Source organism: Miniopterus schreibersii (assembly GCF_964146895.1).
Source record: "Miniopterus schreibersii genome assembly, chromosome: 2".
Taxonomy (NCBI): Eukaryota; Metazoa; Chordata; class Mammalia; order Chiroptera; family Miniopteridae; genus Miniopterus; species Miniopterus schreibersii.
This window is the reverse complement of record NC_138102.1, coordinates 173,622,757-173,649,846: the sequence shown is the minus strand read 5'-3', so window position 1 is coordinate 173,649,846 and position 27,090 is coordinate 173,622,757. Positions and strand designations below refer to the sequence as shown.

Below are 27,090 nucleotides of genomic sequence, written 5' to 3'. Positions count from 1 at the left end.
AGCATGTCAGCATTTCTCAGCCCTCTGTGAAGTGTGCCTGTCCTGTTTTCCCCCTGATGCCGGGTGTCACCTGGGGTGGCCAAGGGAGACCTCAGCCCAATATCGGGGTCCAGGTTCTTATCACAGCCCAGGAAAGGCGAGCGTGACAGAAGGGTTCAGCAAAACACAGTAAATTGTTAAAGTGATAGTACGCACTCGAGAAGTGAGAGTGGGCGAACTGGAGAATAGGATGCCCCGATGGGGACTGGGTGGAAGGTTTCTGTTCGATGTGGGCAAGAGGGAGGATAGTGTGGTCGTAGGCTCCTGATGCTGGGTGACTGCCAACGCAGCTTGTCGTCCCTGCTCTCCAGGTAGCAGTTTCTCTCTTTTTTTTAAGCCTCACCCAAGGATATTTTTTCCATTGCTTTTCAGAGAGAGTGGAAGGCAGGGGAGAGAGAGAGAGAAAGAAAGAAACATTGATGTGAGAGAGACACATTGATGGGCTGCCTTCTGCTCGCTCGGCAACCAGGGCCAGGGATCAAGCCTGCAATCGAGGTACATGCCCTTGGCCGGAATCGAACCTGGGACCCTTCAGCCCTCGGGCTGGCGCTCTAACCACTGAGCAAAACTGGCCAGGGCTTGCTTTCTTCTTTCTTTCTGGTCTTCTCATTTATAGGAAATTGGGGAGGTGGAGGCAGGGGGACAGGTGGTCAGTTACGGTCACATCTGCCGTATTCAGCCAAGATGGAAAAGAGAAGGGGCAGAGCTTGAGGCCTTTGTTCTCTCTTCTAACTTTCCTGCCTCCCCCCCACCTTCTGGGTGCAGGGATATTGATGGAGAATCACCTCTGTTTGAGCTCAATAAGTTGGCGTAGGGCAGAGTGAAGGGAAGGCTTTCCCAAGACACTGGGACATGTTTCTATGCTGATGGTAAAAAGCCCACCGAGAGGACAAGAGAAAGGAGGCAGGGTCCTAAGAAGATGAGCGGATGAGGCCCAGAGCACATGGGCAGAGGTGGACCGTCTGGGGGGCGAGACACCTCCCCTGCTGTCAAGGGGGCGAGGAAAATGGGGCACGTGTGTGGGTAGGCTTCTCGATTTGGGAAGCAGACATGAGGGGGCGCCTATCTAAAGACTTCTGTTTTCTTCAGAAATACTTAGCAAGGTCATCAGCTGAAAACTCTAGGTGGAAAGGTCATCGTCCCCATGTCTTGTCAGTCTCTTGTGTTGAGCCGTTCTGGGTTCAGAACAGAGCCTTTCCCGCATTTTGGATGGATCACGCAGCCGCCTTAAAATCCTCAGTGCCCCTGCTTCTCCTGGGCCAGGCCCACCAGTCAGGGCCCAGCGTCCTTTCCCTGCTGCTCTTCTCCCTGGTTACTACTTGCCTGGGCTCCGGCCACAACCAGCTGCGTGGTTGCCCTCAAACTGCTCGCCCATGCCGCGCTCAGCCTTAGAACGTGCTCTTCCGGCACTGCCCCTTTCTCCCACCTGGTGACCCCAATCTTCTAGACCCAGTTCTCATATTGCACCCTTTTAAATCTCTTGGATTCTCATACGTAACTACTCATATATGGTAGCTTACTCCTCTGGGGTGAGCACAGTACCTGGCATATGGCGGCACTGAGTAACAGGTGGATTTGGATTGCTTTACCTCCTTCTTTAGCAATTCTTAATGCAATGAAAGTTGTAAACTCTTAGTATTTGATGCAAATAAAACATTGTTTTGTGCCCGGCCGGCGTGGCTCAGAGATTGAGCATCAACCCATGAACCAGGAGATCAAGGTTCAATTCCTGGTCGGGGCACATGCCCGGGTTGCGGGCTCAATCCCCAGTGCGGGGTGTGCAGGAGGCAGCCGATCAATGACTCTCTCATCATTGATGTTTCTCTCCCTCTCCCTCTCCCTCTCCCTCTCCCTCTCCCTCTCTGAAATCAATAAAAACAAACAAACAAAAACACATTGTTTCCTGCCCTGGCAGGTGTGGCTCAGTTGGTTGGGCTGTCCCATGCACCAAAAGGTCGCAGGGTAGATTTCGGGTCAGGGCACATACCTAGGTGTGGGTTTGATCCCTGATTGGGGCGAGTATGGGAGGCAGCTGATCCACGTTTCTCTCTCTCTCCCCCGCTTCCCCTTTCTCTAAATAATCAATGAAACTTTTCCTCAGGGTGAGGATTTTTTTAAAAAACATTTTTTTCCTTTTTTCTCCTAGGTGGTTCTGGAATGGAGCCGGGATCAATACCACGTTTTGTTTGATTCCTACAGAGACAATATTGCTGGAAAGTCCTTTCAGAATCGGTGAGAAAAGATCAGTTTTGGAGAGTAGTTTGTTTTGACTTAAATGATGAGTCATAAAATCACCCATGCTTTAAGTGGAGCAGTCGAAGGGGTCTTTCCAGGTTGTGGATATGGTTTAACTTACTCAAGGCTACTCCCGTCGGAAGGAACCTTGTAGTCCATCCTCACATTTTTTGGATGGAAAGTCTGACTCCCAAAGAGTAATCCTGCCTTGCAGTTGGCTGAGTACTTCGTTACATGATCTCGTTTTACCCGGCCCCAGATCCCTGAGGTAAAGGTAATTCATTCCCTGAAGGATGAGGAAACTGAGTGGCTACTCTGCAGCTGTTCTGAGCCCTGGCCGGTATCCTTTGGTTGACATTACTCTGTTAACCAGGGCCATTCCCATGGTAGCCACCAGGGCTGGACCCCCACCTGCCCCTGTGGTCACCACATCTGCAGCCTTGCTGTGGGAAGGAGCAAACAACCTCCCAGTCTGGGTCTTTGGCTCCTTAAGGCCAAGCTTCGTGGTGCAGCCATTCGTGAATGCTGCCTTCAGCCTTCCTTTCCCCCGGAGTTTCCCCCCCTCACAAAACATACCTGAGGGGAAGCAGTCTTTTCCAGTGTCTTCCTTCCCTTCTCGTAGCGAACATGAATCACACAGGCTCTTTTTGGTGTTTGTCTATAAAGCTATGACTTATATTGTTTTATATCATAAAAACACTGATGTCTGGTGAAAACAGTTCAAGCAATACCGAAAAGTAAGAAGTAAAGCCTTTCTGTTCCCTTCTGGATTTCCCCTCCCCCAGAGGAACAGCTGCTACTGAATTTTTGTTTTGGACTCTTCTGGTGATCCTTCCTCCTCTAAAAAACGAAGCCCTCTCCTTTACCGCTTATTCACTTTATTCAGTATCTGTTGACTCTCCTTTTCCTTGTAATGGCGCAGAGCGAGTCAGTGCAGGAGAGGAGCAAGAGGGGCCAAAAGAAATGTGGGGTAGCCACCAGGGCGGTTACTGTCACGAAAGACCTTGGTCTGCATGTCAGAGGCTGTAACCAGAGATCCTGACTGTCATTCCCCCTCGAGGATAGATCTCATAAATCCTTCCCAATACTCTCACTGAACCAGAAAATCTAATGACGCTGTAAGTGATATTAGTGTCAATTGACACACCAGAAAACTCACTGAACCAGAAAGCTGATGAAACTACAAGTAATAATTGGTGTTAATTGTCACACTTGGACAGTTTTCCAAGAACCTCTAGGCTACAGCACCGATTGCTCCGGAGCCCTTGTCCCGAGCGAGCTTAGAGGCACTTCCTTGTGCCTCTGTGCACTTGTTATGAGTGCCTAGTGATTCCTGTCAAGGGAGCAGTTTTACACATACTGTGCTGCCCTTGCCCGTGTGGCTCAGTGGTTAGAGCGTCGGCCCACGCTCTGAAAGGTCTGCGGTTTGATTCCTGGACAAGGGCACGTACTTGGGTTGCAGGCTTGCTCCCCTGCCCTGGTTGGGGCCCAGGCAGGAGGCATCCAATCGATGTGTCTCTCTCACATCAATGTTTCTCTTTCCCCCTCCCTATCTCCCACTCTCTCAATGGAAAAAATATCCTTGGGCGATGATTAACAAAAACAAACAAACTATGCCAATTAGATGTATGCACTACTGTAGTCCTCACCATCTCAATGAAGGGGGCTTGTGGGATTTCTTGAGTTGACCTAAAGCTTTACTCTTTACTCTGTGGTCCTTAAATGAGTAACACCCTGAATTTGCTCCTTCAACGAAGATGAGTTCTTTGAGTCTTACTCTGTTTTAGACCCTGAGATATGACTATCTGCTGTAAAGAGTTTTGTAGTCTAGTAGGGGAGGTAGTTTATAGCCAAGAAACGAGTGAAGTAGGGAAACTCTAGCTCTTTCTCTTAGGATCTCTTGACACAACAGTTTTCAAAGACTCTAGGGGTCTGGTATAACCATACTAAAGTGTTACTTGCTTTTTTACTGATTTTAGCACCGATGGTATGAAAGTGGTATGGGTAACATTGCTACGACTCAGCGTGAGTCATTGTATTCTTCACCCCACTGCACATTTGCAGGGGGAAGGAAAAGCTAGTTTCACTTAAAAATGTTCAGGATGAAACAGTAAAAGATGACTAGTTTGATTGTAACTTGACCCTTTGAGTAACCGTTTCTTTAGGGTGTGCGCAAGGAAAGGGGAAGCAGACCTAAAGCACCCGACTGCATGGGGGTTGTCTTGGGGAAAAGCCACGTGGTGACTGAGTTCCAGCCTGAACTAGCTCTTTTGTTTCAGGGAACACTTTAAAACTTGAAAGGACAAATTCTGGTATATCACCCAGACTTGGTTATCTGGCAGGGGTTTTCTTGACAGTGAACAAAGTGATCCTCTCTCTCGAAGGAAAACAAGTCATAGTATTTGTTGCCAATGACAAAGCTCAGGCTTTCAAGTGAAAATTAGAATTTTGGGAAACTTGTTTCCACCACTGTGAGCTTATCACCTTCATAATATTGTAGGCTTCTCTGATTAGATTTGTGGCATTATCCAAAAAATCACATTTGTTAATATAAGAAAATTAAGGAAATGTGTCACCATTCAGCAGATCTGCGTAACTCAGTATGCTATTATTCTGTAGATGACCAATACATTGATGTTACAGACTCTTGGATGGGTGAAAGAGCCATTCAGAGTGCAAGAAAGACCAGTGGATTTTAATGAAAAGCACAAAAAATTCATTAATATGTTTCAGATTCCACATTGCAACTAATTTTCAAGAAACTACCACTTGGTGTAGTAGCAAAGAAGAATATCCACTATTATCTGAAAAGGCTATTGAAATACTCCTCTTTCCAACTTCATAGCTGTGTCAGCCTGGGTTTTTTTCATACACTTCAACCAAAACAGCATAAGGGAGGCAGACTGAATACAGGAGATTTGAGGTGCTTGCTTGCTTCTGCTAAATCACTAAAGATATTTGCAGAAATGTAAAACAGTGCCTCTCTTCTCAATTTGTTTGTTTTGGGAAATATTGTTATTTTCATTAAAAAAATTATTCATGCCCGGCCGGCATTGCTCAGCGGTTGAGCATTGACCTGGAGATTGCTGTTTGATTCCCGTTCAGGGCACATGCCTGGGTTATGGGCACAGTCCCCAGTGGGGGGGTGGGGGTGCAGGAAGCAGCCAATCAATGACTCTCTCATCATTGATGTTTCTGTCTCTCTCCCCCTCTCCCTTTCTCTCTCCGAAATCAACAAAGACATATATTTTTTTTAAAGTTATTCGTACAAATAGTTAACATGTGAAGTGGTTTATGTTGTTTTAAAATGGATTAATATTTTAAAACATATTTTACTTTTAAATATGGCAGGTGTGCACATAGTTACAACCTATAAACAAAAGTTTTTTGAGAGATTTAATAATTTTTTAGAGGGTGAAGGGTCTGGAGACTAAAGTTTGAGAACCATTTCCTTAATGTAGCAGTTCTCAAACTTTAGGATGCACCAGGATCCCATGGAAAGCTGGAGAAAGTTTCTCCCCACCCCCAGAGGTGTCTTGAGTCTGTAGGGCTCAGAGGGGTTCAGAGAATTTTCATTTGTAACATGTCCACTGATGATACAGAAGCTACTGGTCTGATGACCACACTTTGAGGACTATTGCACTAATGAATCCTTAATGAAATACAATTTCCTTGCTTTTCCAATTTTCGTTTTAGTAACACTGAGTTTTCTGAGGAAAGTTCACATGGGTTGTCTTTTTTCTTACTCAACCATTCATTGAGTACCTGGTCAACCTACTGTGCCTTATGCCATGCCAGGTGTAGATGGTACAGCTATATAAATCCCTGCCCCGAGGGCTTCCCAACCTTTAAAAGGAAAACTAGCTTAGAAAGTCCAAATACCGAGGTCAGCAGTTTTAAGCAAACACTCGTGTTCTCTTTCTGAAGAATTTTTTTTGTGTGAGTGTGTGTTATATATTTATTTTCCTACTTTTTGATTGCATTAAAATATTGTTTGATTTTTATGCAGGGATATTTCAAAATTGCCTAATTTTGATGATGACAGGTAAATTGATCATATATAGCGTATCACATATTCTAATATATTTTAGAATACCGTAATGTTTATAGGAAGTTTCATTGTTTTGCTACTTTCTCTATAAGTCTTTTTAATGTTGTTTGCCCTGATTGGGGGGGAAAAAATCCCATTCTGTATGTCAGTAACAGGCGAATATATACATTATGTACTGCTACTAATTGTGAGACATTACATCAATTTGGGGCTCAATTTTTTCTTCTCTAAATTGTAGGTATTAGATTACGTATAAAATCTCTCCCAACTCTTTGGTCCTGAGGTACTGTTTAAGTTCTAAGTTTTCTTACCTACTTTATAGAATATAGGACCAAGTCCCTTTTTATTCATTTAAGCTAAACGGGTTAAAATAAAAGTTGTGTGACTCTCACCACAGCTTTGGTTTTGAGTCATAGGTGACTTATACAGTCTTCAGTGTAAGTAAGCCAAAGACTTCCTTCTCATCTGGAAACCAAGATAGTGGTCTCATGGTTAGAACGAAAGACTCACATGTACTGTGACCATGTCTAATGGGGAAACAGTTGACTCACTGACCCAGAGCAGATCACATGGTCTCCTTAGGTTTGTTAGTTTAATACCAAAGAATTAAATTGATCTTACAACACAGCCTTATTAGAAAAACCAGTACGTAAATGCTTTATGTACTTAACATTGTTTTCCTCAATCCAACATGTGTGGTTATCTCTTGATTCTATTAAAAAATCTTTAATAGCAGATATTAATTTTTACAGGAAAGCTTTGGAATGGGCAATTCTTTTTCTTTTTTAAAATTATATCACTTAAGCAGTTTTTTTTGTGTGTTTTTTTAAAAAATATATCTCTATTGATATCAGAGAAAGGAAAGGAGAGGGAGAGAGAGACAGAAACATCAATGATGAGAGAGTCATTGATCGGCTGCAGCCCGCAACCTGGGCATGTGCCCTGACCGGGAATCGAACCCCAATCGCCTGGATCCTAGGTCAACGCTTAACCGCTGAGCCACGCCCGGCTGGGCTCACTTAAGCAGTTTTTTTAAAATTAATTTTCAGTCTATGCACCTGAGAAGTTGAGAGTGAGATGACCTTGAGTAATCTACATGAAGGTAATGGGAGGCATTTTTTAAAATGGAAAAGACCAGTGTATATGCTGAGGGAATGAACTAATAGTTAGTTAACAAGTATATATTAAACCCCATTCAGGTACCAGGCACTGTTCCTAGGCATGTAATGGTGAATTAAAGGAACTCATTGAACTCATATGGAACTGACATCTTAGTGGGGGAAGCTTTTATTTTTAACTTAAAAATGTGAACTATAACCTACATTTAAACCAGCAGTTTTCAAAGTGACTTTTCAGACCAGCATCATTGGCAATACCTGGGAGCTTGTTAGAAATGCACATTCTGGGGCCCCAGTCCAGACAGAAAGAGTTAGAAATTCTGGGGATGGAACCCAGTAATCTGTTCTACACGTCCTACAGGTAAGTGTGATACCTTTAACATTTGAGAACCATCGATATAGATAAATGCAGAAAAAACCTACATGAGAAAGCTTTTACACACCACTGTGGTAGGAGGAGGGGAGAGCCTGAAGATAAAGGAAAGAGGAAATAATGAGGCAGGGCACAGAATGCCTGATAACGTTTCAGCCCTGGAGAGACTCCATCTAGTGGAAGTTAGACACGCATAGAAAACATCCCACACTGTGCTAAGGATTCCTTAGTGTACAAAGCACAGCGGGAGCTGCGCGCTAAGCAGTACCTTCCCTGGGAGGAGTGGGAAGAGGGCGATTGGGGAGGAAGTGGTCGAAAGAAGCACGAAAGAAAGGATATTCTAGGCAGAGGGGAAGCACTTTCAAAGGCACGAAAGCTGGCCACGTCTTATCCTGTGGTAAGGGCACACAGCTGGAGTGCCTGGAGCACAGGGTGCAGATTGTGTCGGAGTTTAGATTTTACTTTGCAGGCAGTGGTGATCCTCTAGAAGGATGATAGATGCTAGCGCTCACCTGTGCCTGAGTGTGAGGAGGTTCCTCATTTTCCCCAGGAAGCTCTGGGTCCCCTGGTACCTGGTCAGCCCCACCTCCTCTACTGTTCTTCCCCTTGTTCCCATCATCTCTGCCACACTGGCCTCTGACCTTGCCAGATAGATGTCTGCCCCAGGGCACTTGCACAGGGTGTTCCCTTTCTCTGGACCATTCTTCCCCCCATTTACCCACAGGGCTTGCTCCTCACATCACATCTTTGCTGAAACGCCACCTTACAGTGAGGCCGCCACCTTACAGTGAGGCTGTTGCCGATTTCTCCGTTTGGCATGGACCTCCCTCATAGGCACACATCGTTTCCCCATTTCCTGCTTTGTTTTCTCCATAATAACACTTAACATCATCCGACTATATTTGGTTTATTTCCCGTCTTTACTTCTAGAATGTAAGCTCCATGAAAGCACAGATTGGAGTTTTTATTTGTTTACTGCTGGATCCCCAGCATCTAGAACAGTGCCTAGCACATACTAGATGCTCAATAAATACTTATTCAATGAGTGGGTAGACACTCCTCTCCTCATCTTACCTGCTTCTTTTAAGCTAAAAGTGGCTGTCACTTCTGTTTTTCATCCTTTTATCATAAGAGAGATTTACCCACCAAACCACGTTTATTTTTCCATGAGATAATTAACCCTGCACTGCATGATATGATTGTAGCCACAGGCAGAGACATGGCGTTTTGGTTGGGCGTTGGAGCCCTTTGTACTGCTATGGGCCTTAACCTGTGCCTGGCCTGTGAGGAAGACAAAAGGAGGGTAAACTTTGGTCCTGGGCCTAAAAAAAAAAAATAACAGAAAAGGGGAAAAAAACTGTACCATACAATTACTTGAAAAAGGCCAAATTAGACACAGAACCATCCAAAGTATATGTCCTATGTGAATGTAAACTCCTGTGTCGTAGGTCCAGAGCAGACCCTGAAAGATGGGTAGGATTTGGGTAAGTTGATGAAAGAAAGGGGAAGAAAGCTTTTAATGGGTACAGCCTGAAAAAAAAAACACTAAGATGAGCTTAGACAGTATACTCAGGAGTTAAAAGCCAAAAAAACCCCCACAAACAAAGAACAAAAGAACAACAACAAAGAATTAAAAGTCTGCCTGACTCCTTATCTGAGGATAAGATAGTAAGGAAAAACCCGAGCAGGTTTGGGAAGTTTTGTGCTAGTGTCTCACAGAAATCACTGACTCATTCAGCAAGTACATACTGCACTATGTGCCAGGCACTCTTCTCATCGGTTGGATACTTCAGAGAATAAAACAGAAGTTTCCTGCCTTCTTGGAGCTTACATTTAGGGGAGGAACATTCTAGGGCTTGGGGGCCGCAAGGAGCAGGAGGGCTGCAGCACTGTACAGAGCTGTCTTAATTCTGGACTGCTCGATAACTCTCTTTTGGGTCATTTTAAGCTTCTAATTTTTTTCTATGTTTGGCTGCATTTGTGTACCAACTTTTGCTAAACTGAGAACTTAGCAGTTTACTGTGAGCATGTGCGATGCCCCCCAATCTTACATGTGGAGCGATAGCAGCCTCTATGCAAGGTGGCCGTGAGGATGATTGGTGCGAATGGCGTCAAGTACACAAACTGCATAAACAAGGTTCTCAGCATATATTAGCTCTCGGCTCCAGTTTGAAACTTGCAGTTCTGTGATGTATCCCATGGCGGAATTACCTCCTCGTTGGTGTGTTCATAGCCTCTAAGTTGAAACCCTTCATACTTTCATTCCCAAGTATATTGGGAAAGTGCATGTGAGCTGGAGGACTTGTGGATCTCCCCTAGGCTCTGCCTGCCCATGCCGATCGACGTGGTGTACACCTGGGTGAATGGCACCGACCTTGAACTCCTGAAGGAACTGCAGCAAGTCCGGGAGCAGATGGAAGAGGAGCAGAGAGCAATGAGGTAAAAGCGAGACTCGAAACACAAAGCACAAAAGGTTCTACAGGTGCCGGGAACAGTACAGCTCAGAGGGCGAGGTTAACTTCACAGAGCTACCCAAGCAAAACTGCATCTCAGATCCATGCCATTGCAACATCTTGACAGCCATGTGTCCCACCCCTGTTTCTTGGTTCCTAAAGAGGACTCGGCCATTTTGGTGAGGTCCTGGCCTCACTTCGTTAGATGGCCATTTTAGACCGTGGTGTTCCAGCGATGGCCTTGGTCTCTGAGGAGCCTGAAGGTGGAGGAGCCTAAAGGTGGAGGAGCTCTAGCTTCCTGCTCACTCAGCCTGAGTCCCAGGAATCCTCAAGAAGTAAAGTTTTATTATGTAAAATAGCTATACAGTAAGATGGGTTAATCCCTTGAAAAATAAAACAGGCCTACAGATTTGACTTTTTTTTCCATTTAATAAAGGCAGCACAAAGTATATTCCCCTTTAATATCAATTAGGACACTATGGAACTAGAAACTTTGGTAATGTTTTTTTAATATGGAATTTCGATCATTTACTTTATCTGGGAAAGGTGCAGTGGGCTTCTTAGAGCCTTCACTGCAAGGGACCTGGCTGATGTGACTTCCCCTCTGGTTCCTCAGGAGTGTTTACTGAGAACTTCTCCATTCACTTTGTGAATGTTCTGGGTGCACCCCAGTTGCAGGTCATTGGCCAGGTTATACTGCAACAAACAGTCTCTTTCTCCCAGTGTCAGAACAATGTAAGGCCTTCCCAGTGCATGAAAACGGTTTTACCACCTGGTACCACGTTTTACTAGTAAATCGTAAAAGCTTATATTTTAAGTCAACTGTCGTGGTTACTGTGGAAGGTACATGATAATATTTGTTGATCAGATTTCACTGAAATGAATAATGTATAATGTACCTTAAATGTTACAAGCATTATAGTACTTCCTAACCTGCTGGTTAGTTCCACTGGGATAACCAAGAAGATGGATGTTGGAAGTGAAATCTTACGTGTAGAGCTGGCACTAGTCCATGCATGTGTAACAAAATGTATTTGCTTTCATTAGAGAAACCCTTGGGAGGAACACAACGGAACCAACTAAGAAGAGGTAAGCAGTCCGATTCTCCTCTCAGGAATACAAATGGAAGGGCTGGGGTGAGACTTCCAGGTTCTCACATGTTTTTGTTGGGAACACAATATTTTGTATTAACTCTTCTGCTCCTCTTCAGTACCTCTTCGGCTAGTTTTTGACACCAAATTATATGAATTCATTAGATGGGAAATGTTGCAGTACCAAAAACGTGGTTGATTAAGAACTCTGGTTATTTGGGTTGTAGCAAACTAACCAAAGCTTATCACTTCTTGGAAGGGTTAGAAAGGTTTTTCTTCTCTGTCATTCCCATTAATCCTTGGTGTACTGTTCTCTTGGTCCACTTAAACTCTAACTTATACACCGTGTTTTCATTTATGTCCATTTTAAAATTATATACTTAATATATATTTCCTTACCTTTAAAAGCTGTCAGCGTTGTATGTTATATTTGAGGACTGGGCAGGGAATGACAGAAACAGACTTACTACCTGTCTTGATTTGAATCATGCCTGACTTAGATCCTTAAAACAAGACTGTCTCGCTGAGAAGTGGAAATCTCTGTTAACGATCACTTACCCACTTAACCACTAGACTTAAAATAAAGGAGTTACTCAGAAAAATGATCCTGAGCAATTTTGAGATCCAGAAGTACCTCCTGAATTGTCTGTTTATGTTAATTATTTATATTTATTTGTATATTCTGCTGTTAATACCATTATTTTTAAATGCCTTTTAAATTATTTAAAGTAGTGATGCAACATTACAGAAGGGTTGAGAGGAAAATGAAAAGAACAAACTCACAGATTTCTACGGAATGTGCCCTTGGCCAGAATCAAACCCAGGACCCTTCAGTCTGCAGGCCGATGCTCTAACCACTGAGCAAAGCCGATTAGGGCATGAATAATCTTTAAAATGACAGTAAAGAAATGCCTTTTTTTAGTGCCACTTCGAGTTAGTAAATTTTGGTGGCAATTATATTTTGTTAATAGAAATTTGAAAGCTCTATCTTTAGATTTACACTTGTTTAATGATTTTATATGTCATACTTGCTAACGAATAAGTTTTATATTCTTGAGATAAAATTCCTTATTTATTAAAATATGATTTTTAATAGGTTATTAGACAAATGTCTGGAAAATTTAGTAGTACCGACAGCGTTTTAGCATTGATTGATTTTTCAGGAATGTTGCTCTGAGCATGTTGTTGTGTTTTTTCCAGTGAGAAGCAGCTGGAATGTTTGCTGACACACTGCATTAAGGTGCCAATGCTTGTCCTGGACCCTGCCCTGCCGACCAACGTCACACTGAAGGACCTACCATCTCTCTACCCTTCTTTTCATTCTGCCAGCGACATATTCAATGTTGCAAAACCAAAAAACCCTTCGACTAATGTTTCAGTTGTCGTTTTCGATAGTACTAAGAATGGTAAGGTCTTCTTGTGGGTACTTTAAAGTCATGTTATAATTAGGTGTTTGAATTTAAAAATTCTCAATGGGACAGAAATGATGCAGTTTTAAAGAAATCCGGTTTTAAAGAAACGGAAAGAAAAGCAAAAGAGCTGCCATTGTGTATCAGCCCTAACCTCAAGAGGGAGATTGCCTGTGTTTTACTCTGTGTGATCACTTGCTTTCTGTGCTTAAGGTCACAGGACCTTTAACCTGATGCTCTCACATTTACCTCACTCCCTTGTCTCTCAGTTACCCTGAAGCCTTTTTTTTTTAACCACTTAACTACTCAGCAAGGTTGTTTTCTGCAGTTGGTGGTGGTTCTGGGTTACAGGGAAACAGCGGAGAACAAAAAAGACACATTCCTGCCTTCATGGAGTTTACACTTAGTGGGCCACAAACACACTCTTTACCACCCTCAGTTATCCCGGTCAGGGATCACCAGATCCTTTCTTAAAGGACCAGATAGTAAATATTTTAGGTTTTGTGGGCCAGAGCCAACATGACTCATGGTTGTGTAGGTATTTATATAAGAGTTCATCATTTAACCTTTTTAAAATGTAGAAACTGTTCTTAGCTTGGGGCCATCCAAACAGGGCAGAGGCTAGAATTTGACTGTGGACTGGCAACCCCTGATTGAGATTAAACAATTTGTAGCCATATTTGACGTTGCATTTATCTCACTTAACTTTTCTCTAGTTAGTCACCAAGATCTATGGACTTTTCTTTTTCTTCTCAAGTGTGTCATTTTTGCTCCTCACTGTGTCCTAGACTGTCGTTTGGGCAGTCTTCAGTGGTCACACAATCCAGCCCTGTGGCCTGGCCCTGGGTCTCCTCAGCAGAGGGTCATGCTTATCCCCTTTCATGTGTAGGAGGTGAATTTCCTCTGTGACAGTTCATGATACCTCTGGACTACATTGCCGTTTACTAGGAATTACAAAGAGCTTCATGGCTTTCTCACACTGGTTAACTTGTAACCCTCGGATCCTGTAGAACTATTGTGATCCTTTTTCCGCATGACATTTCTTTGCATTCTTGTTTCTTTAGCTGTGTCGTAGGGGCTGGCCTGTGCCCTAGTTGCTGGCCTGTATCCTAGTTTGCCCTTCTCAGAATGAGCTTTAGTATCTGTTACTTCCAGAGTGTGTCAGCTGGAATTGAACATTCTATTTCAGTGTGGCTCAGTCTGCAAACTGTTCATTTAACGGATGTTTATTGAGTGCATACTGTGTGCCAGGTAGTGGTTGTTCTCAGTGCTGAAGATGTAGCAGTGAGCAGGTGGACAAAAATATCTGCTCTCACCGAGTCTACATTTTGGTAGAAAGAGATAGACAATAAATACAACCTATAAATAAATTATATTGTTTGCAGAGGATACATGTTGTGAAAAGTTGAGCAGGGGAAATTAGGTGATAGGACAGACTCACCAAGAAGGTGATTTTTGAGTGAAAATTTGAAGATGCGCAGGGAGTGAATCAGGTAAGTGGAGTTGCCAGTGCAAAGGCTCTGAGGCAGAGGTGTCTGCCCTGTTTGAAGAAGAGTAGGGAGGCCACTGTGGCTGGAACTTTTATTCTAAGTGCTCTTCTATTCAACAGCACAAAATGGCGATGGAAATTCTGTATGGCCATAGCACATTGATGACTCATACTGAAGTCACTGTCAGCTAAAACTCCCAAGTCTTTCTTTTTTTTTAAATATATCTTTAGTGATTTCAGAGAAAGGGAGGGAGAGGGAGAGAGAGAGAGAGAGAGAGATAGAAACATCAATGATGAGAGTTGTCATAGATTGGCTGCCTCCTGCACACCCCCTACTAGGAATCGACCCCGAAGCCCAGGCATGTGCCCTGACCGGGAATCGAACCTTGATCTCCTGGATCCTAGGTCGATGCTCAATTGCTGAGCCACGCCCGACCAGGCCCAAATCTTTTTAAAAAAGCTTTTATGTGCTAATGTTCCAATACCTCTTTTAATTTATGATTGTGTGGATGGTTTTTTGGTGCCAGGTTAAAGATCTTACCTTTGTTTGCAGGAGATTTTATTTTGCTTGATTGGACTCATTGTTCCAAATAGTAAAAACTGGGGGAACCCTTAGCCTGTTACCTAGGATGATAGCTTTTCTGTCGGCTTTATGGAAATTCACATATTTCACAAGCACATCTTCTGTATCTTCCAAACCTTAATGGATTGTTGAGCAAGATAGAACCTATGGCAAAACCTCTAAGACCTGTCTCCAGGTTGATTGTGGTTTGGTAATTTCACACTCTGCAGTCAGAATTGGTTACAACCCACCCAATGTGAGATCTAGCCGGTATATTTCCGTAACATCCATAAAAATGGCATGAGATGTTGGTAGCAAACTTGCTGAGGTTACGTGGAAATATGTATACAGTGTCTATATGTAGAACCCACCATATCAGTGGTGAGAGACAGACAGAGAGAGTTATGCCCTTGATAAACTTACTCATAGTGAATCCATACCCACAGTTTTTCCTTTAAAGATAAACAGTATATTGCAGAGGCTTTTTTTTTTTTTCTTCAGTGCTCACCAGCTGTATTTGTGTGGCACATTTGAGACTTATCCAGGATTGACATCCATCTTGCCAGGTGGTAATTTGCTGAACTGGCTTTCTGTGCCCATTTTGAAGATCAGAATTACACCCTCTGACCTCTCTCCTGTTTTCCATGATCCCGAGTGTTGGCAGCACATTTGCTGATCTCATTTGTCCCCATCACGTTACAGATCTCTCCCACTTGGGCTGTGTCATTCCCCCCTCCCTTAATCTGCTCTGTTCAGCACTCCCTGAATCTGTTGTGACTCTTGAGAAACTCGAGGTTCTACAGTATGTCCCTACTGTTCATCTAAATACCGCTGGCCTGGCTTTCAGGAGCCCCCTTCTGTTTGCTCCTACAGCTGGGATCTCTGTCAGATTATCATGTCCACATCTCTGCTGCCCGTATGAATCTCTCCTTAAGTATTGCAAAATTTAGTAATAATTACGCACTGCATTACATTGTTCCCCTTTTGTGGGATGGGTCTTGTCCCCCCTAACTACCTTTTTTTGAGACCATGTATCATGCTATTTTAACAGCTCTCCAAATGTTTTGTACAGTGTCCTGCCAGACATTATAGTTAAGTATTCATTAAATATAGGCTTGTTTATTGTATTCTTTATTGTAGTTGAAGATGCCCATGCTGAAATGTTTAAGGGAAACAGCAAACAGACAGTTTGGAGGGGCTATTTGGTATGTTATTTTAAATTAATTTTGTTCTTACAGTAGACTAGAATACAAGTATGAATAATAAAGCTGTTTTACTTTGAGAGGCTTTTTAATGTTTACCTTTTCTCTTAGGCTAGCTAGCTAGTATTAATGAATGGTGATTTAAGTGATCTTAATTCTTACTTTGAAGCTTTTATGATACAATAGATCTTTGCTGGTTTTCTCAGCTGTAAGATTGCACCAGCCTTGTGATATGGAAAGTGAGTTGTGTTTTTCCCCCCGCTTATTTTAGACAACAGATAAAGAAGTCCCTGGCCTAGTGCTACTACAAGATTTGGCCTTCCTGAGTGGGTTTCCACCAACATTCAAGGAAACAAATCAACTAAAAGCAAAATTGCCAGAAAATCTCTCTTCTAAAATCAAACTGGTAAGAGCCTAGACAATAGAGCACCCAGTAAAAAGCATCTCATTTAACTCAGGACTCCTCTTTTGGTCCATTTCGTTCCTAGGGTAGCTGACAGTCATAAGAACCAAAGAGGGTCTTTCTTCTGCCACAGTATGTTATCATGAAGACAGCCCTTTGTTTATAGGAGACCCTCAGTCCTTACTTTTAATTTGGGGAAAATCGTAAGTCTTATTTGGTTTGCTGATCTCTCAGGTAGAAGCAGGATCTTTGTTTAACAAATGAGCTGCTACTAGGTGCCAGGTGCTGTATTCACTCAACGGGAGCGTGCTTCAGATATTTGGAACATTTCATAATGTGACACCTCCCTTCATTAAGTAGTTAAATGAGCCATTAATGTATTCGGGATTTATACTTATTAACTCCTCACACTTGACCAGTGATGCCATTTGTTAGAATCAACTCGGGAGGCCGTCCTGTGACATGCCTTTTCATTAACATTTATGTTTTTAGAGCCGTTTGTTCGTTGATTTAGGGCATAGTCCACGTGGGTGTACTTTCCACTTGACCTTATGTCAAGATGCCTGCTGTCTGTCAGAAACATTCCAGGGTGTAAAACGTGGGTGTCTCTTCTCTTAGAACAGAGGGCATGAAGTTCTTGGCTCAGAATTTGTTTTCTTGATATTACCAAGAAATGTTCTTTAAGCTCTGCCGCTTTGTTTAGCGTATTGATTCTTATTTCTTGTTCCTGTTAATGTCATTGAACAATTTGGAGGTGAAGGATGGAGCTGGAGGTGGTGGGGGAGAGCAGTGATTAGGTTCTTACGTAGTACCTGTCTTGACCAATTTTTTTTTAATATGCTTTTATTGATTTTTAGAGAGAGAAGGGAGAGGGATAGAGCTAGAAACATCGATGAGAGAGAAACATCATCGTGCGGCTGCCTCTATGCTCCCTGCTGGGGATTGAGCCCGCAACCCAGAAATGTCCCGTCACCAGGAACTGAACTGTGTTGAACCGTGACTGCATGGTTCCTGGGCCGACGCTTAACCACCGAGCCACACCCGGCTGGGCTTGACCATATTTTTTATATTCTTACCCCCAACTTGTTTCTTTTCCCCAATAAGTGTTGCTTAACTGTTTTAAGATACATCGTACTATCTTTATAAATGATTTTGATATGAATAATATTTATGTGGGGGTTTCTTTCATATTTTCCTCCATAACTGTTTTTATGGTACCTGGACATATGGTAGTGCCTAGCTAGATTAGGGTTGAATTATTTTTTAATCTGCACTTATTTTAAAATAGATATTATGTTCCTCCTTCCCCTGAGTTGTTTTTGGTACTTATTTGGGTAGATAAAAACCATAGATTAGCCCGGCTGGGCGTGGCTCAGTGGTTGAGCATCAATTTAGGATCCAAGAGATTGTGGTTCGATTCCCGGTCGGATTCCCAGTCAGGGCACATGCCTGGCTTTGGGCTCAATTCTCCAGTAGGAGGCGTGTAGGAGGCAGCTGATCAATGACGACTTTCTCATCATTGATGTTTCAACTCTCTCTGAAGTCAGTAAAGATATATTTAAAACAAGAACAACAAAAACACACACCATAGATTAACATTGATTTCGGCCATGTTTATTTGGCTTCTTAGCTTCCTAGCTATTGGTTCTAGAATTATAGACACAGGCATATCTGTACTTTTGATTATCAGCTCAAATTCCTTATGCAGAAGGAATGGCATTCTTGATTCTATTTATATCATTTCAACTATAATAAATTCCTAAAGGAAACAGTGACACTTCTCTGTTTTCCGCTCAGGGTTGACTAGCCCACGCCTCTTTGCCTGCTGCCTCACCAGTGGGTCTGCCGGTGCACGGGTGTGTGTGGCTGAAGGATGTCAGTCCAAGCAGCGGTCGACCCTTCAGCAGACTCCTTTTGGGTGGTGTGGAGTAGCGGATGCAGGTGGAGGTAGGGCCGGGCAGCAGCTTGATCGGACAGGAAGCACCAGGAGCCCCCGTGCATGATGATACCACCCTCCGCTGTTCATTCGCCCATTTGGAGATTTATTGGGATTCCCAGACTTGTCTGTGTGGAGCCAGCACCCCTCTGGAGGGTCAAGTGAATTATCCATAGCATTCTGTGCAGGTCGTGTTCATGACAACACCTGTGATCAACTTCAGGCATTCGGACTTTTGGGGGCCTAGAGAGAAAATGAGAAAGAGTAAGAACAGAAGGTCTGTGTCAGCACTGTAGCCCAGTGTTTCAAGTGACTCTCTTTCTTTGGGTTCTGCTTCCTGGTTTTATTATGAGTACCCTCAGAATGAAGTTTTCTATCATTGGGTTCCTAGTCCATTTAGGGAGTGTTTATCAAATGCCTGCTGGGTGCCCGGGACTGTGCTAAGGATAACTGAGTGAATAAAGGCACTTAAATAACTTTTAGGTTTGATCACTTCCAAATGTGTTTATAGAAAGTGCTGAGAACACCTGGGCTTTAGGTGCACTGTGGGCAAGGGAGGCTTTGCAGAATAGGAAGCATTTTACCTGGGCCCTGAATGGAGCAGCCATTCTCTCAGCAGAGAAGGGAATAGGAAAGACCATTCCAATACCAGGGAACAGCCTGAGCAAAAGGCTGGAGGCTTGCAAATCCATGGTGTTTGCAGAGAATTGGGACAGTTGTTCCTGGGGCCAGAGCCCAGGCTGGGCTTTTGCTGGTGTTCGGACTGGGAAGATAGATGGAGGTCATACTGAGACAGATCTCCTGGTAGGAGGCCTGGACTTAACTTTGGAGGCAGGGAGCATCTTTAGGAGGAGGACCCCTTTCTAAGAAGCACAGCAGGGGAAGGGGTAACAGATAGAGATTAGACTTGACTAGTTTGGAGGCAGGAAAACCAGTTCAGCCACTGCTGCCCAAACCCAACAAGACATTTGGGTTCAGCAAGTGCCTTGTCGGTGGTACAGTTCTGAGGATGGTTCCAGAAACATCTGAGAGAGCCCCAAAAATGACCTGGTGACTTATTAGCTGGGGGAGAGGGAAGGAAAAACAAAAGGGGAAGTAGATGTTTTTAGAGCAAACAGGAGTGATGGCATTAACCACATTGGGAGCTTCAGTGGGAGAAGCCAGCTTTTTAAGGAAGGAAACAGAGCTCAGCCTGGGGTGCATTTCCTTGGAGGTGCTCTGTGGCGTGTGCGAGAAAAGGGCCGTTAGACATCGGACTTAGGGCCTGAGCAGCGGAACCATTTTGCCCTCCCAGCTCCTCCAGGAGGCCTTTGCCATCTAGAGCTCTGTTCTGTTCTGTTCTGCCCCAGAGACCCCTTCCTGGGCTGTGAGCGCCTCAGGACAGGTGCTGCCTATTCACCTTTGTACCCCTAGTGGTTATTTTGGGGCCTGGCATGTAGGGGGCCACTCAGGAAATGCTTGTTGAAGAGGTGCAGGAAGAAAGGCTGTGACTAAACCACCCAGCACATACGGTATCTTGGACGATAAAGGGAAATGGTCAGCAGTATCATTGTTCACAGGAATCACTAGGTTTATCCACCGTGGTCGTGTTCATGCAGCATCACTTGGGCTTTATTATTCTGTTTAGAGCAAAACCAGAATCTTCACCCCCACACCCCCAGGAGGGGAGGTGGGGCTTGAAGAAAGTGGTTTCTTTTGCCAGATAACAGATTTGAATTCATAAAAACTTTGCTGTGGACTATAGTCTTATAAATCAAACAATCTTCGAGATTCCTTTAGGTGAGTTCTTTTATGATCTGATTACCCCTAATTTATCTGTAGAGTTTTTTGCATGTGGTGGACACGGAATTCACCTTTTGAGAAAGATTGTTTATTTGTCTTTATTTTTAGCTCTAAATCATTCTGTGTTTTTAGACATGTCATTTATTGTGGGTGTTTTTTTTTTGTTTTTGTTCACTTCTTTAACATGTTAGAGCAGTTGGAAAATCTTCCCAAAGCTCTTGAGTGCATTCTCGCATTTGGTTTAATTCCCTGATAGTGGTTGCTGAGTTGGTGTGCAAAAGAAGTGGAGGACATGGGTCTGTCTTCAAGCTAGTTATAATCTCTTTTTGAAAAGGCAGTATATTTGCAAATTAAGTGTTCAAGTAGCAAAACAAGACAGGACAGGGTTAGGTATAGAGAAGAATAGTAGAGACTTGGAATGTAGAGACAGGAGAGGTCTGTGTGGATCAGAGACATGGGGTACATTTTCAGAGAGAAAGAGGCTTCACGGGATCCTTGAGGGTTGACTGAGTCATTTGTTTCAGCAGGAAGGACAGTGTGGGCAGTGTGGGAACAGCATACTGTCCTGTCTGGACTTTGCACTTGCAGACCTCTGTTCAGGGCATGTCCAAGGTCAAAATAAATTGTGTTTTGTTTTGTTTTGTTTTTTTAAAATATATCTTTATTGATTTCAGAGAGAGGAAGGGAGAGGGAGAGAGAGAGAGATAGAAGCATCAACGATGAGAGAGGAGTCATTGATCAGCTGCCTCCTTCATGCCCCCGACTGGGAATCGAGCCCACAACCTGGGCATGTGCCCTGACCTGGAATCGAACCACGATCTCCTGGATCCTAGGTCGATGCTCAACTGCTGAGCTATGCCTGGCTGGACTCAAAATAAATTGTAGCAATATCATATCAATGCCCCTTCTTTTAGTGATTTCCCTGCAACTCTCTTATCTACCTGCTCTCTTAGAGCATGGCACCCTTTCTTTTGGTTTTATTTCTAAAATACATACGTAAGTAGATTAAACAAGCAACTTTAGAATTGACTTAAGTTTTAGAAAACCGCCAAGACATATTAAGACCCAGTAGGTTTGAGTTGTCAAATCTCTAGGAGGAGCTAACTTGTTTTTCAGGTGTATTAGCTGGCTTGTTTGTCCCCTAACCATGTCCTATCATATTAGTGTATGAATCACATCATTCTCGATAATGCCACAATAACAAACATCCAGAAGTGTCAGTGGCTTAAAGCTAGCAGAGCTTTATTTCTCAGTCATGCTAACACGTCCTTTGTGGGTTGGCAGGTAGGTGTCTAGTTGTTCTTTCTTTGAGAAACAGATGAATTAAAGAATTTCAGTAAACTTATAATTTCAAGGAAGAAGCTATAAATGGAGGCAGTTGCCTGCAGTTGCACAAGCTGAGAACTCCAGCCTTTGGCACTCATTACAACCACCTTTCCTTACCACCTTCTGTCTCTTTTCCAGAAAAGTCATTAAGGTGTCCAAGGTTGGAGAGCCACCTGGTGGCTAACACACGATACTTTCTTCCCACTCTTTCTCACTATTCAAAACTTGGTTGGTTACAGTGGCAGGAAATCTTTTTAATGCACAAATAAATATTCCCTTATGCTCTTCACTTTTCATCTGTCTTCCAATTATTGTGTAGTTACCTTAGGAAAATGTCAGTGAAATTTCAAAGTAATTTTCCAGGACGAAAGCAGTTTGGAAGAAGAGATTAAGATAAGGATATGTTTCCAATAAATTTTAAATTAGCATACAAAAGTGCTATATCTATTTATTCTAGGGTAGTGATTTTTACACTCTAGGGAGCCCCAGAGGTGCTGTGGGAGCCATGGTGGGAGGTAGAGAAGGAGCAGCAGATGCCTCGGGTAGGTAGTGAGACCCAGATAGAAGAATGTTCTCTCTGCCTGGCCTGCATCCCATCTGCCCCCCACACTGAGGCAGGATGGTGGCAGCAGTGAGAGCTGACCTTCAGTGAGTACTTAGTGTATGCTAGGCACTGCCAAGGTGAAGAAAGTAATTAGTTAGGAAGACAATACACATGCAAGCACGTACACACACACACTCACACTCACACACACACACACACAGTTTCCAGTAAGAGTTAATGGCCTACGTAATAAAAAGAGGAAAAGATACAAATAAAATTCTATCTCTAACCTCTAGTTTTTGGGCCTACATAAACTCAGGAACCTTTGAAAGGTGAGCTAAGTATAGTCATGTCACAAATACAAGAGCTTAGTCTGAACCCATCATAATTTGTGTTTGCTTCTGTTTTCTAAATTAGAAAAGAAGTCCTTGGGCTCTATTAGAAGACAGTTCAGCAGAAGGATTTTGCTGTCCTCAATTAGTGGTTTTCAGTCCTCTCCCCACCTTCTTAAGTTGTGAAAGGCCCTTTTCATAGGAAATTGTGTGATAAAGGCTTAGAACATAAACAGATCAAGGGTAGTGTGGACTCAGGTGGAGGTGGGGAAGCCTGCTTAGAAAACGTGTTGCTCTTATGACGTTCCCTCTTAGATTTGATGATTATTTCAAACGCTTTGCCTCCAAACGTGCTTTTGAAAGTATGTCAGCTCTGCCAAAGACACTCGTCTTAGGTGTGGGGCACAAAAGCCATGTGGATGCCCTGCTAGCAGATGTGCTACCCACCAATTCCAGTGAGGTTACATTGCAGGGCTTTTCCCCAGAGTAAGCAGATTGGTCATATTCTAGAACAAGGGTCACAAACTGGTGACCAAATGTGTTGTGTTGGAATGTATGACAATCAGAAGCATTTGAGCCAGCATTGAAAACTGGGAGATTTCTATTGAGTGTCAACTGTAATTTGAAAATTTTAAATAATTTTAAAAGAGGAAATTGGGAAATTTCATGGCCTCTTGGGAGATCTGGAAGTGCTGGGTGGCATTAGGTAGTGACTGCAGCTTTCAAACGGGGCCTGAGATGGCCCCGTCACCACGGCCCCTGCCACTCCGTCTTGTTCTTAATTTCTAGTCCGTCCCATTCATTTGGGAAAAGTGTCTGGCCTGTTTAGGTTTTCTTTTTTGGTGATATTGGCTTGCTATTTCATATATATATATGAAATATATATATATTATATATATTTATGAAATATATGTGAAATATATGTGAAATATATATATTATATATGTGTAATATATACACACATATGGAACTTTTAATCTTTTAATATATATAATATGTATTTATATGTATACTATATATAGTAGATAGTCTATGTTTTATATATATACTTAGAGTTTAAAGATCAAACAGGGAATTTCAGGGCGTTCCTCATTTAGGGCTCCACTTTTCCACTGTTAAGTAACCCTGTTGTTATCTTACAGTTGCACCTGTACTCAGAGGCCAGTGTAGCTCTCCTAAAACTGAACAACCCCAGAGATTTCCAAGAATTGAATAAACAGACTAAGAAGAACATGACCATTGAGGGGAAAGAACTGACCATAAGTCCTGCGTATTTACTGTGGGATCTGAGTGCCATCAGCCAGGTAAGGGATGCAGAGATTCTTCCAAAACCCGAATCCCTTTAGGCGGTTAGAGAACTTTAACTCGCTGTGTTAGAAGAAGGAAGAGGACTTGAGTTGATCGGAACTTATCTAGTCCGCAGTCACTGCCATTGGTTAATAGTAACTGAAGTGACCTAGAATCGGGTGCAAGAAACTTTTCTGAAAAGTGCGTTAAAGAAATGCTGTGTATCTGTGGTGGTGTAACTCCGCTGAGTCTTTCTGCAGTTTTCATAATGTTTGAAGTAAGACTGGGTCTCACTGGCCTGCAGAGCACCCTGAGCAGAGGGCAGGCAGAGAGGAGGGGAGGGGACCTCAGGGCAGGTCCCGCCCCCCCTTCACGCACTGACGTCCCCCAGGCTAAGCAGGATGAAGACGTCTCCGCCAGCCGCTTTGAGGACAACGAGGAGCTGAGGTACTCGCTGCGATCTATTGAGAGGCACGCGCCGTGGGTTCGGAACATTTTCATCGTCACCAATGGGCAGATTCCGTCTTGGCTGAACCTTGATAATCCTCGGGTGACCATAGTAACTCATCAGGTACCCGGCTTCCCCTGTATCACCAGGCTGGGGTTTTCTTCCCCTCTCTTTCCCTTTTCCCTGACTTCATACCCTTCACCCTCCTCACATCCATTTCTACCTTCCTTTAATTCTTCCAGTTGCCTGCCTTCCTTCCAAAACCAAAACGGAAACAAAAAATACTCATCCACCTTCTTTCTCTCTTGTTTTTTGTTTGTTTGTTTTTCTTTTAAAAGGATGTTTTTCGAAATTTGAGCCACTTGCCTACCTTTAGTTCACCAGCGATTGAAAGTCACATCCATCGCATCGAGGGGCTGTCCCAGAAGTTTATTTACCTGAATGATGACGTCATGTTTGGGAAGGATGTCTGGCCAGATGACTTTTATAGTCACTCCAAAGGTCAGAAGGTGAGTCCCTAAGAGGAAGGGATACCTTGGGAGTCACTTGGAAGTAATCAGTGGGAAGTCAGGAATCATTGTATATACTGCTCTGCTCAGATTTGATCAAATAAGCATTTTGAGTGCTGAGCTCAGAGGAGTTAGCTGTTTGGGAGAAAGAAAACACCCAGTCGTTTTTCGCTTGCCTACATTTTTGGACACCCAGGACCCACTCTTTTTTCCTGACCCTCTAAATGTTCTACTACAACCACAGCCAGAAAAGCAAAATCACTATGAAACAAAAGCAGTTACAGTGTCAGCAAAGCGACCAACATAGAAAGGCACTTCAGTTTTCTGCTTAGAGGTGGATAAAGTTTCATCGAAGCTGGTCTCACTCTGGCTTTGAGAGGCAGGATGGAGAAGTGGTTATGAGCACAGACCCAGGAGCCAACCTGTTATTTAGGACGGTCCTGGACACTGACCTGACCTTTGTGTTTCCAGTCTGACACCTAGTGGGGAAAATAGGAATACCCAGTAGTGTTGTTAGAAGGATTCCTTGATAAACTGGAGACTTACCAACACAGGTTGTGATAAAACTCCGCAACTGTAAGTGCTAAATGCACCCGGCTCCTTTTTCTGTTGTGGTTTATGCCACCCCAGTGTGCTCACTGTCCTGTGCCCACCCCTGTGTGCTTACTGTCCTGTGCCCCTGTTCAGTGGTCTCCCCTGTGTTAGCTTGTAGAGCTGCAAAGTTGAGCTGTGGCTTGACAGGGAAGACACACAAAATCAGTGACTATACAGTGATTTCCATGCTGGCAGGTGTGCCCTGGTGCTGAGCAGTGGGCGCACAGGAGGGTGAAATGGATAGGAACAGGGAACAACCCCCATTTGAATTGAGATGAACATTGAAGAACAGGTAGAAGTTCATTAGAATCCACACAGATGGGATGTGCAGTGGCAGGCAGACTTTAAAAGCGGAGCCTATCTTTTTAATGATTTTAGCTGAAGAAATCACCACGTACTGTGTCACTCATTGTGAAATCAGGTGATCTTGGAGCTCAGATTGCTGAGCTGGTTAGTTTGTCACAGAAATTAGGTTGGCAGAGAAGGACATTTAGAGTTCATCTGCTCTTTTTCTCAGCCATGATACAAGGTTAGGCACAAATACACTCAGGAGTTAGTAATAGTTGTCACAGAAGAGCAGTGACTCTTGTGGAATACCTTCCACCTACTTTGACATGCATTTGTACTCGCAGTTAAGTCTGACATGTTGCTGTTTTATTTCAAAATGTATTATAAGATCACAGTGTGAGAAACTAGGCCACAACGAGTCCTTGTCTCTTTCCTCGAGTAATGGGCAGAGTAAATGTGCTCAGTAAGAATCATCAGAAGAGCAGAACTTGGGAAGTGACTTCAGGTGCAGAAAAACTTAAAGCAAAATATGCCCCATGAATGCAGTCAGCCTGTGGAAAATATTCACCTTTCCTAGAGGCTTAATTTTTATTTTTTAAGAATTCTAATTTGAGAGGAAACAGAAACTATTTGGTGTTCTCTGTTTTGTTTTGTTTTTGTAGGTTTATTTGACATGGCCTGTGCCGAACTGTGCCGAGGGCTGCCCGGGTTCCTGGATTAAGGATGGCTATTGTGACAAGGCTTGCAATAACTCAGCCTGCGATTGGGATGGTGGCGATTGCTCGGGTAGGGATGTGCTCAAGTGTAATTTGCTGCTGTATATGGAAGATTTTCATTCCTAATCATTACTGAACACACAGTGAATTAAACATTTTCATGTATTAAAATAATCAGTAATCCATAGACTCTCTGGAGGTGATGACGAATGTCCTCCTGTGACCCACTGGATTCATATATTATCCAGTGTTGAGGGCATTTTCCCACATTCGCCGTGCACTTGAAAATGCCTTTTCTTATTATGGAAAATGTGAAAAACAGGACTACCCTTCATTATGTAAGCTCAAGAGCAAGCACAACTCTGACTGGCTCTCATAGGAGCTCCCAGCTGGTGGGTTCCAGCAGCAGATGTCTGTAGGTTGGCAAGTGACAAATATGCAAAAGAAATACGTGTCTTTTCTCCTCAGCATCTCTTCTTCCTTTCCTACATGCTTATATTTGGCCTAGTCGGTAACATTTTTTTTACTTTTATTTATTGCCTTTCAGTTTATAAAGAATTTAAATGTGGGAAACATTCATTACCCACCTTAATTCCCTAGCTGCCTGAGAGGGAGAGCGTGTTTGCACAGATAGTATCCCGAGGTCCATGTGAGGAAGCAGACTTGGAAAAGTGTCCGGTATTGGAGGAAACAAGACTTCAAGCTGTGTTTCACTCAGATCTTTCAGAGGCACTTTTGAAAAATCCAGTGAGAACGCAGATGTGCAGAGTGGGTCTGTGGAGTCCAGTAGCTCAGCCCCTGATAGGACATTCACACTTGACAGTGAGGGTAGCACCTCCTTTAGGACATATTTGGGTAGTTCTGACCATCACTGTTTGGAATAATCTCTCCCTGTCCCATGCT

At 43.3% G+C, this 27,090-nt stretch overlaps 1 protein-coding gene across 4 annotated transcripts in view; it reads left to right on the top strand.

Moving 5' to 3' along the window:
* Positions 1-27,090, top strand: part of GNPTAB (N-acetylglucosamine-1-phosphate transferase subunits alpha and beta) — a 60,858-nt gene that overhangs the window by 14,420 nt on the left and 19,348 nt on the right. For 2 of the 4 annotated variants that reach the window (XM_081127982.1, XM_081127984.1), the window contains exons 2-11: positions 2,186-2,271; positions 10,136-10,255; positions 11,317-11,358; positions 12,561-12,766; positions 15,961-16,025; positions 16,294-16,428; positions 23,488-23,649; positions 24,024-24,203; positions 24,419-24,589; positions 26,134-26,257. In XM_081127982.1, coding sequence (XP_080984108.1) covers positions 2,186-2,271; positions 10,136-10,255; positions 11,317-11,358; positions 12,561-12,766; positions 15,961-16,025; positions 16,294-16,428; positions 23,488-23,649; positions 24,024-24,203; positions 24,419-24,589; positions 26,134-26,257 — 1,291 coding nt within the window. Of the gene's footprint in view, positions 1-2,185; positions 2,272-10,135; positions 10,256-11,316; positions 11,406-12,560; positions 12,767-15,960; positions 16,026-16,293; positions 16,429-23,487; positions 23,650-24,023; positions 24,204-24,418; positions 24,590-26,133; positions 26,258-27,090 lie in introns of those variants that run through there. The other 2 variants (XM_081127983.1, XM_081127985.1) reach the window with 2 other exon arrangements.